The 11,706-nt window shown below is 39.0% G+C and overlaps 1 protein-coding gene across 1 annotated transcript; it reads right to left on the bottom strand.

Annotated features, from left to right (window-relative positions):
* Positions 1 to 2,899: 2,899 nt before the first annotated feature.
* Positions 2,900 to 10,349, bottom strand: HRASLS (HRAS-like suppressor). The gene is made up of 2 exons (XM_006898538.1): positions 10,199 to 10,349; positions 2,900 to 3,270 (listed from the first exon to the last, which is right to left on the bottom strand). Exons 1-2 carry the CDS (start codon positions 10,335 to 10,337, stop codon positions 2,900 to 2,902), a joined length of 510 nt encoding a protein of 169 aa, XP_006898600.1. The 5' UTR covers positions 10,338 to 10,349.
* Positions 10,350 to 11,706: the final 1,357 nt, after the last annotated feature.

Here is an 11,706-nt window from a genome sequence, read left to right as displayed (position 1 = left end):
AGACATTCTGTATGTATCATTGCTCCTCAATAATTTGGAGAAGTCTCTAACTATAGATTTTCCCAGTGCTATATATCTCTGGATTTCCTGAGTGCTGGTACCAAGTACAATGATTGTGGATTCAAGTAAGATGAAGTCGTTGACAGTCTCAATCTTTTCTCCATGTTTCATGATATTGTCTATCAGTCCAATGGCAGGATTTTTGTTTTCTTGACATTGAGATGAAATCCATATTGAAGGTTGCAGTGTTTAACCTTCTCTAACAAGTGTTTCAAGTCCTCCTCACTTTCAGCTAGTAAGATTGTATCATCTCACTTAATATTGGGGCATAAGTTATGCTCCATATGGAATACATGTGAACTGGAAGTGATGGTTTGATGTGGGATCAGTAAATATATTAAAAAAAATAAAGATTCTATCATCTGCCTAATGAAGGTTATTGAATAATTTTCCTCCAACCCTGCTGCCACAATCTTCTTCATAGAGTTCAGCTTCTTGAATAATATGCTCAGTATATAAATAGGTATGAAGAAAGGATCCAACTCTGGTGCATACCTTTTCTCATTTTAAACCATGCAGTGTTTTTTCCCTTGCTCTGTTTGCACAATAGCCTCTTGATCTAGGTATAGGTTTCATATGAGCACAACTAAGCGCTCTGGAATTTCCCTTCCTCTCAATATTAGCAATAATTTGTTATGATCTGCCCCATAAAATGCCCTTTTATAGTCAATAAATAAAAAGAGTCATTCTTTTGGTATTCTAGATTAGATACTGTTGTTGCTGTGTACCACTGAGTCAGAACCAACCCATCTCTGACCCTATGGTGGGTTTTCAGAGAAAGTTAATCTCACAGGAGAAGACTGCCCTATCCTTCTCCCATGAAGCAGCTGGTGGATCAAACCGTGTGCCTTCAGGATTGCAGCGCACATACTTACCACTGGGCCACTAGAGCTCCCTCAGAGCTCCTCAGTGACTCTATTAGTAAAGACTGAGTTAAAGAACATATCCAAGGTCACTGAGCTAATAAGTGGTAAAAATAGGGTTATGGCAACAGTCTGCAAAACTCCAAAGCTTGGGTAGGTTTTTAAAGCTGTCATTACACCATCTTCATTAGAAACTGCAGGGAGCAGTTTTACTATTTGGTGAGATAATTAATTTTTCAGGGTTACAAGTCTACTATTTTTCTGTTACACCATTTGTTATCCATGCTAAGATGAGCAATTATTTGTGTGGGTGCCTCAGGTAGTAAATCAATTGTGACTCAATTGATTGTCAACAGGTGAGGAGAATATTCAATAGGTTAATGTACTTCCTGATAAAAGTGAATGCTCAATTAAATTATCTCCTAATGAAAATAAATGTATACTTTTGATATGTGGCAGGTCCCCTTTCTCCCAGTTTTTGTGAGAACAACCTTAGATGTATCATTATCTTATATAATTGATTATATATCTTATATAATTTAATATATATATTTTTATATAAATATAAATATACAAATAAATAAATAATATATAAATAATATATATTATCTGAAATCCAGGTGGGGAGTATTCTGAAGTGGTCTGACTCTACAGGGGTTTTGATTTCTGGTTCTGGTGAGACTCTGAGGCATTGTTTTCTGGCCATTGGCTGTGAGTTTATTGTATTTGGCCTCCTATTTAAAAAGGCATTTATTCACCAGTAAGGGTCTGGAATTCAGGTTTTAATTATTTTTGGTCAAACATTCTTCTAAGTCGTATAGCACTGGTCTGTTCATTTGCTGTACAGAGGTAGCTCATGGTTGCTGTGATGCTGAACACTGTGACACTGATGTGTCAAATGCAAGAATGGTTACCCATGGTGGACAGTGTTTGGTGGAGCTCCCCAAGTAAAACAAGCTTGGAAGCAGAAGTGGCATCCATTATCAAAATAGCTTGCCTCTAGAAACTCTATGAACTCGGAGAAATGATGAAAGTTATACAATTGTTCAGGTCTTTTGTTCATAGGGCTGCTATGAGCTTATGACTCAATGACAATTAACAACAACGACAAGAGAGCTCTGTTGACCTAGTGGAAAGAAAGAGCAACGATGTCAGTCTGGAGACTAAGGTGTGTCTGATTCAGGTCATAGTCTTCGCAATTACTTGCTATGCATCATAAAGCTGGACAATGACTAGAGATGATAGAGAATTGATGCTTTTGAGCTGTGGTGTGGGACAAGAGTGCTGAATATACCATGCACTGCAAGGAGAACAAACAAGTTTGTCCTAGAAAGGGTGACACCAGGCTGCTCCTTAGAGGCAAGGATTCTGAAGCTTCGTCTGACATACTTTGGACATCTTGCAAGGAGGGACCAGTCCTTAGAGAGGGATGTTGTGTTTGGGAGGGTGGAGGGACAGTGCAGGAGAGGAAGACCCTGGATGATATGGATTGATTCAGTGAGTAGGGTAATGTGGGTAGGTGTGTCAGAGACATTAAGATTGGCACAGGATAGAGAAGGATTGAGGGCTATTGTACATAGGGCCGCTATGAGTTGCAGGCACATAAAAACAACAGCATATCTGGTTTGAATCCACCAGATGTTCTGCTGGAGAAGGAGGGGCAATCTCCTCCTATACCAGTCAGATTCAATTTGACAGTACACACACACATACACACACACACACACACACACAAAATTAAAACAACAACAACATATCCTTTCCAAGTATATAGAATTAATTAGCTGTAACTGCTGTTATTGTAGGGTAATGGGGGAAACTGAAGGATGAAGGGCAATAAGCTCAGAAAGATATGTGCGTGATTCTATTTCAAGTCTCTTCTAGCCCAAAACTCATGATATCCATGTTTTTGTTTCAGTTTAGTAATTAACTTGCTGAAAGACTCTGGACAACCTTTTCAGTATTCTCTAATGTTCTTATTTCTTGCATTTGATTTGAGACCTGGGAATCTTATCATAATCAATAGGACTTATGCTACCAATGTGAGTACCTTCACACTGCTCCCCAACTAAACTCACCTGCTCTGAGATTCCTTCTCCATAGCGAAGCAGAGTCACAAAATGCTCACAGTTGTTGTCAAGCACGTCATATGCTACTTCCTGTCCAATAGCCACCTCTGACCGCTGCATGACTGTTTCCACAGGAAGAGGAGGGTATGTTTCATCGTATTTATTGTTTATTCTGTATGTGTCATTTCCCACAACATCCTTCAAGAGCTGCATCTTCACCACAGCCTTTCTGCTGAATACAGACTTAGCACTTGTAAATGACGCAGGGATCCCATCCTCTGTAAGGAAAGTTCTGGTTAATATAATACAGTGGCCCAGTTCACTCATCTCTAATGTCATCTAAAGGTTACATGTGTTGAAATGCCTGAACTTAGCTCTGTTACTAAGTTTTCATCAAACTAACAGCCATTTCATTTTACTAACCTTAAGACTCATTATATCTTACCAGTAATATACTTATTCAATAATACATGAGTAAGAATTTAAGAAAACTTTCCAAAAATTGATGATCTCCTCATGGAATAAATGAAACAGGAACACTATCCTCATTCTTTTCATTGTGGGGTGGGGTGGGGAGAGTTACTACTGATTGGAATTATCAATATATCTTTTTTAAAAAGTGTATATCACATCAACCCTCTGCTGTCAGTTTGATGCCAACTCTGGATGACTCTGTGTGTGTCAGTGCAGAGGTGCACTCTATGTAACATTTTCTACCTGTAATCTCATAGGAGTATATCACCAGGTCTTTTGTCTGTCACATCCCTGTGAACCTTGAAACTCTCGGTTAAAAGTCAAATATAAACTAAAGAGGTTAGTACCTGCATTTGCTAAAAGGCAGTCTCGTTTTCAGCAGATGAGCTTTTTCCACACTAGAATGGGCTTAGCAGTAGTGTTACAATTAGTCGGCTCCTCCTGGCACCCAGCTGCCTCAGTCACATCCACCTCCACCTGGTTACTTTTGTTTGTTCAATGAGCCTTCTGCCTTGGCTCTTAATTTCTTGTTCTGAAGCACAGTCCCTCGTTCTGCAAAAGGCCACCCCACCTGAAGTCAGACTGGGGTTCTACTTTTCTCTTGCTTGTTCCTTTCACCAAGAAAATAAATCTTGGCCCTGAACCCTCACCAGACACCAGATGTGGCCCTGTGCTATACCTTACAAGGACTACAAAGGTCCCTTCCCTACCACCTAGTACTAGGTGCTTTTGCTGATGAACACCTACCTAGACTTCCAGGAATCCCTAGAGCTTCATCTCCCACTGTGGGTGTCTGAAGCCAGACAGACAATTCTTCCAAGCATAAATCTAATGGCGAGTCCTGGTCCACCTCTAGCTGCCCACAGCTGCTACACACAGCCATATTTAGGTGTCGCATGAGAAGGAGAATCTCTATATAAACGGGGTTAAAACTTACTCTTGCAATAACAAGTGAAAAAGATAGTTTCTTTTCCATTCTTCTTTTTTATATCCTTTAAGCACTTTCTGATTTTTCATTTAAAATCCTATACTCTAACTTTCCTAGCACATCTATCTCATATTTTGGACTGTTAAACTTGGATAGTGGTGCTGTCATTGCTGCTGCCGCTTCTTGTTTTGTTTTGGGTTTGGTTTGTTTCTTTCTTTTTCTGACTAGCCTAGTGCCATCAATTTACAGGTGAGAAAATAGAATATTTGGAGGAGTAAATTGACTTGCAAAACATATAAAGGATAATGATATAAACAAGAAAAAGATTTTTATCTACAGGATCACAGCTCAGTGATTGAACCTCATTAATATGGACTTTAAGACATATAAGAGCACAACACAAAATGCCATGCTATTTTCCAAATGGAAAAACTGCAGAGATAATATAGTTTATATACCTAGAGCTAATCACTAGACCTTCCAGAAATCAAGTCATGAATTATAAATGCCATTTTATTTGCCTTCCATAGTTCAGTATTCCAGAAGATGAGACACATATCTCAAAACAGTGCAAAAACCATTTCATTAAAGATGCTCAGACTTTTGTACATTCCCAAGTTACTAAAACAGAGGCCTATAAAAATTTCTCCCCAAAGGTATCTTAAACAAAAAGATATATTATAAAAGGTCATATTTGGATATGCTATTCCAAACAAATTAATTTGCGTCAAGATATAAATAATACTAGTGTTACAAATTATTAACTTGTACATTATAACCTTAGTTAGAAGCCATAAGAGATCTATATTTGTTCCCATTCCAAAAAGAGAACACAAGAGAATATAGAAATTATTGAACAGTATCATTAATATCACATAAGCAAGCCACTGCTGGAAATGATCCAAAAATGATTGGAACAGCACATCAACAGAGAAGTGCTAGATGTGCAGGGCAGGTTTAGAAGAAGCTGTGGCTATAGGGATATTATAGCTAATGTTAGATGGATCTTAGCTGAAAGCAGCAAGTACCAGAGGAATATCAATCTGTGTTTCATTGACTATGCAAAGGCATTTGACTGTGTGGATCACAATAAACTGGTTCCCTCTGAGAATGGGAATCCCCGACCACTTGATTGTGGTTATGTGAAACCTATACTTGAATCAAGTTGTCCAAACCTGCACTCGGACCAAGAAGACAGTCGTCAAAGCAAAACAAGAAAATGTGGCATGGTTCAAAATGAGGAAAGGTGTATTCCAGGGACATATCCTATCCGTATACCTTTTCAATCTATGTGCGGAACAAATCATCCAAGAGGCTGAGCTCTATGAGGAGGAATGGGGCATCAGAATTGGAGGAAGATTCATTGACAACCAGCGTTATGCAGATGACACAATCTTGCTTGCTGAAACTGAGGAAGACCTGAGGCATTTGCTGCAGAGGGCCCAGGTCTATAGCCTTCAATATGAATTTAAGCTCAACAACAAGAAAACAAAGATTCTCATGACTGGGCCAATTGGAAGTATCATGATAGATGGTGAAGAGACTGAGATTGTTAACAGCTTCAGTTTGTTTGGCTCCACAATCAACACTCAACAGAGGCCAGGAAATCAAAAGACAAATTGCACTGGGAAAATCTGCTGTCAGGGACTTCTCCAGAATATGGAAGAGCAACGATGTCAGTCTGGGGAGTACAGTGTGCCTGATCAAAGCCATGCATGGACTTTGCAATTATTTGTTATACATCAGAAAGCTGGACAATGACTAGGAATGATAGAAGGAGAACTGATCCCTTTTAGCTGTGGTGCTGGAGAAGAGTATTGAATATACCACGGACTGATAGGAAAGAAACAGGTTTGTCCTAAAGTGGGTGAAACCAGGCTGCTCCTCAGAGGCAAGGATTCTAAAGCTTTGTCTGACTTACTTTTGACATGTTGCAAGGAGGGACCAGTCCTTGGAGAGTGATATCATGCTTGGGAGGATGGAGGGACAAGACAAGAGAGGAAGACCCTGGATGAGATGGATTGACTCAGTGACTAGAGTAATGGGTGTGGGTGTGTGAGAGACAATGAAATTGGCTCAAGAGAGAGCAGGATTCAGAACTACTGCACAAAGGGTCACTATTAGTTGCGACTCAACAGCACTTAACAATAACATACATTTTAAGTAATTCAGCAGCGTTGTTGTTGTTATTGTTATGTGCCATCGAGTCGCTTGTGACTCATAGCGACCCTATGTACAACAACCCTAAACTCTGCTGTCCTGTGCCAATCGCACTGTCTCCGACACTCCCATCCTGATTATCCCAGTCACTGAATCAATCCACCTCATAGAGGGTCTTCCCCTCCTGCGCTGTCCCTCCACCCTCCCAAGCATGATGTCCTTCTCCAAGGACCGGTCTCTCCTCGCAACATGTCCAAAGTATGTTAGACGGAGCATCAGAATCCTTGCCTCCAGGGGGCCACCCGGTTTAACCCTTTCCAGGACGAATCTGTTAATCAACAATTCCTCTCCAATTCAGAAATAACTGTTACTATTCTTTCTGTTTTTTAGCTTTATCAATACACATGAAATGTGTGTATGTGCACATCTGATCATATTGTTTTACAAATTGAGTATCATATATTGTAGTTTATAATCTGGAATTTTTCAGTAAATCAAAACCATTTAATCAGCTATTAAGAATAATTTATAATGGATCTTATATTGGTGATTGTTTTATCTGTACAGCACCTCACCCCATTATTGCCTATTTCTTCCATGAAAAGACTCTGTCTGGGCCAGTAATAGCATCCAATTCTCCTGGGAACAGTGAAGCTCCAGTGAGCCACAGGATCACAGCACAATACACTGGACCAAGCAGAGCATTTGCCATGTTTTGGGCTCTGTGTGTGTGTGTTGCTTTTATTTTTTAACAGTGACAAGCAGGAAATGGTTCCCTTTCCAACTTAGTCATAAGGACATAAGAGTGAGTTAAAGACTGCTTATGGACACAGAGTCAGTTTCCTGGAGACGATAAGATGGGCAGTGGATAAAAACATGTGGAATAGGGGCAGGAGACAGATAATACTAATAGCGTTCAAACCCCTACATTCAGGCACTTCTGAGGCCAACACTTCTTCTATCTTTTATGGAGGTTCTCTCAGTTAAGCAATGAATTTACCTCTCTTTTTAAACTAATTCTAGTTTGTTTTTTGTTACTAGCTTGAGTCTTGATGAGTACTGATACTGAATAATCTACAATTAAGCCATTTTTCTATTTAAAAACTATTGTAAATAAGATAGAAGTGAATACTTATACAAAAATCTTTGACCATATCTCAATTTCCCAAATATACTTTTCTACAACTACAAGGTTACAGTATTTGTTGCTGTTGTTGTTGCTGGGTGCTGTTGAGATGTGGATGACTTTTAGCGGCCTGAACCGACTCTATCCTGTGCCAGCCTCATCATCTCTGACAAACTACAGTTCACTGTTGACGTCATCATGTCAATCCGTGTCATTGGGGGTCTTCCTCTCCTTCACTGATCTCACATAATTTGGGCATATTTCCTGGAGAGGCCAGTTCAAAGACATTCAGTGAGACAACAGTGACTAGCTGGATGGACTTGAGCAGAATAGAGATGGTGAAGATGGGCAGGATAGGTTGAAGCTCAGGATCTGTGTTCACAGACCGCTGTGAGTCACTGTCAGCGCAACAGAAACTAACAAGATGATGACTAGATGACAAATCTGTTTTGAAGGAAGCACAACCAGTGTGCTTTTAGAGGCAAGCATGGTAAGACTTCATCTCATATACTTTGAGCATGCTGTCAGGAGTCCTTGGAAAAAGGGAAAGGTGGAGAGTCAAAGCAAGGAAGATTGACAAAGTGACGGCAACAGGCTTGAGCATGTTGAAAATCACCGAGATTATAGCACAGGATATGGCAAGGTTCAGGTCTTGTTGTCCAAGGGTTGCTATGAGTTAAAAGTCAATTTGACAGCACTTACAGATGAGACACAAGATGACTGGAGAACTGAAGTTTTTAATTCATTTCTTAAAGGATTTGTTTGTAGTTGTTGCTTTTCATTATTGTTCTTCCAAAGCTGTTTATAATTACTTAGCCACTATTTTGCTGGGCTTTTGATATTTGCTGTCATGGCCTAAGTTGTGCTGAAATCACAAAGGCATGCAATTCAAATCCACCAGATGCTCAGTGGGAGAAGGATAGGCAATCTTCTCCCATGTGAGTTACTGACTCTGAAAGCCCTAGGGAGGGTCAGCTGAACATTTCTTAAACTGAAGTAACTGGAGAACAAATTCAAGCCTTGACCTGTAATACTGAAGGACACTATGGGCAGAATATTGAATCATCCAGGAAGAATCAAAAGAAAATGGAAGGAGTACACAGAGTCACTGTACCAAAGAGAACAGGCCAACACAGAAGAATTTCATGAAACTTACATTCAAGAGGCAATGGTGACGGAGGAGGAAGTTCAAGCTGCTCTGAAGAATTTGACAAAAAAAAAAAAGGCCCCAGGACTGATGGCAGACAGTTGTTAACTAGAAAAGTCGGTGGCTAAAACTCACCAGCTGCTCCAAGGGAAAAAGACGTGACTATCTTCTCCTGTAGAGATTATAATCTAGAAAACAGAGGCATTTCTACTATGTGACATGAGGAGTAAGAATTGACTAGATGGCAACTGTGTTATGTCCCATGTGTCATCAAGTTGAGTACAACACACAGTGACCCTACAAACAACAGCTCTGATCTCTGTCCTATCCTGTGCCATCTTGATCATTTCTCATATACTTGAGCCCATTGCTTCAGGCACTGTATCAATTCATCTTATTGAACACCTTCTTCTCCGTTGTTGACCTTCCACCTTTCCAACTCTGATGTTCTTTTCCATGGAGTGGCGTTATTAAGTGTCAAGGAGATTGCTTATCTGACTCCCACAAAGCAGCGTACCTTTGGGATTGCAGCACAGCTTTTTATCACTAGGCCACCAAAGCTTTATTGCAAGGAATAATTCCTCCAAAAACAAGTCCAAAGTAAATGAGATGAAGCCTCACCATTCTTGCCTCTAAGGAGCACTTGGGCTATACTTTCCTCAAGATGTTCTTTTGGCAGTCCATAGGATATGCAATACTCTTCTCCAACATCACAACTCAAAGGCACCGATTCTTCTTCTGTCATCCACATTCATTGTCCAGCTCTCAGATGCATAGAAGGTGAATGAAAAGATTATGGCTTGAATTTGGCAAACCTTAGCCTTTAAGTAGAAATTATCGCTCTTCAGGAGCCTTTCTAGACATCTCCTGATCTAACTGCTGGTACCAAAAGTGTTAACTGATCCCTGGAGGATGAAATAATGAACAATTCCAATCCTTTCTCCATTTATTTTTATGTTTTCTACTGGCTCAGTTGTGATAATTTTTGTTTTCCTAATATTGAGAGGCAATCCGTATCAATTATATAAAAATACATGTTGAATGAACAGAAACCATTTATTTGTATGATACATATAGTATCACACAAACATACTGACTACTATCATGTTTGTCGTAAATATTTTCCCCAACTGATTTCTTCTTAATTATGATTTTTCTTTTAATCTAAAGGTTATATATTATAAGATTAATTAGGCTTCATGATTTCTTCCAATACTACTTTGAGATTCAAAATCTTTCCCTAAATTTAGATCAGTTAGACTTAGCTGTTTTCTGTCTTTATTCCTCTTTTCTTCTATGATTCCATTCACAGTTTCTTCTTGTAACAAAAATACCAAAAGTCTCCTGGGAGACACAAGATGCAAGCCTTACCTACAGGAGCTATGTTGATAACATAGCCATCTCCCAAGTAAAGTGCCCAGTGCTGATAGCCAGGACGGAACACTTCAATCAAGTCCCCCAGCTGTGGGTTGCCTGGGTACTTCAAACTAAAGCAATCATTACACGCCATCTGCAATGAAAGACACAAAGATGAGTTATTTAAAAAAAAAAAAAAACCTTCTAGAAGAGAACCAATTTAAAGCTTCCATAAAGGTACAGTAACATAGCATTTATCTGGATTGTATTTTTTATTGACTTAAAACTCTCACCACCACGTCTTTCTTTAAATGATTTTAAATGTCTTATACATACTCCCTCAGGTAGAAAAATAATTTGTAAATGTTACTCAATCTGATCAACCTCAAAACTCAAACTCACTTCCATTGAGTTGGTCTGACTCATCAGAACCCACCATTGGGTTTCCTAGACTAAATCTTAACAGGAGGAAAAGTGTCCCTTTTCCCTCACAAAGAACAATCCTAAGGCCCCTTCACTATACAAATACTTTTATATAGTGAATACAAATCTCAGAATTAATGGCTATTATAATTTGCCTAAGCATAAAATCTCTAAAACATTAACATGATACCATATTTATAATAAAGAAGAAATAAAGGGAAAGTAAGGTTTGTAATGTTTCAGTAGGAAAACTTAGGATTCAATAGATGATTAGAAGCTTTCCATACAGTACAGCAGCATAGTACAGTCAATGAGTAGAGAGGCAAGGAAGATGGTAATTTTAATGAATACTGAAACAATATAAAAAGATTTTGCATTGTAAAATATAATGCACCTTTTACTTAAACACATTGAGCCCTCACGTAGGATATAGACATTTCTTCCTTCAAAATGTGGTGTGCACTATGCCTCGGCTACTGTAACAACCACAAATTCCCCTCCTCACAAGACGTGCATCACTGGGAACTCATGGTACTGATGACTATTTCTAAACATTTTACATTTGGTAGACTTGTAAGAATGGAGATCCCCCTCCTTTTTCAACTTTTAATTTTTCAGAAAAAACCTGAAGTTTCTGCTTACCTCAAACAATTCAGTACAATTGTGTATGAACCAACTCACAGGTGACTCTCCATTGGGTTTCTGAGGCTATAAATCCAATGGGAAGAGATTATCTTTCTATTGGAGAAATAATGGTGGATTCAAACTGCCAGAGAGGTTTAGCACCGCAAACTCCCTATAGACTATGCCAACATGGCTCCTTAATATTTCTATTAGTTGAATTTTATATCAAGTTATATTTTCCATGTGTAACATAGAACATCGTCGAGGAAATAGATGATTTCTACCAACTTTTACAGTCGGAGATAGATCGAACATGCAATCAAGATGGGTGACTGGAATGCAAAAGTTGGGACTAGTGAAGAAGAATCAGTAGTCAGAAAACATGGGCTTGGTGACAGGAATGAGGCTGGAGATAGAATGATTGAATTTTGTAAAATCAATGACTTATTCATTGCAAATACATTTTATAAAAGACA

Source organism: Elephantulus edwardii, unplaced genomic scaffold, assembly GCF_000299155.1.
Source record: "Elephantulus edwardii isolate Elephantulus edwardi_28Jun2011 unplaced genomic scaffold, EleEdw1.0 scaffold00232, whole genome shotgun sequence".
In the NCBI taxonomy this organism is placed as follows: Eukaryota; Metazoa; Chordata; class Mammalia; order Macroscelidea; family Macroscelididae; genus Elephantulus; species Elephantulus edwardii.
This window is presented reverse-complemented; position numbering and strand designations above follow the sequence as displayed.

Excerpts from the sequence above, each read along its gene's own strand:
- HRASLS (XM_006898538.1), bottom strand. The coding sequence starts at position 10,337 with ATGGCGTGTAATGATTGCTTTAGTTTGAAGTACCCAGGCAACCCACAG. Across the intron at positions 3,271-10,198 it reads TATCAACATAGCTCCTGTAG|AGGATGGGATCCCTGCGTCA; the intron begins GTAAGGCTTGCA and ends CTTTCCTTACAG.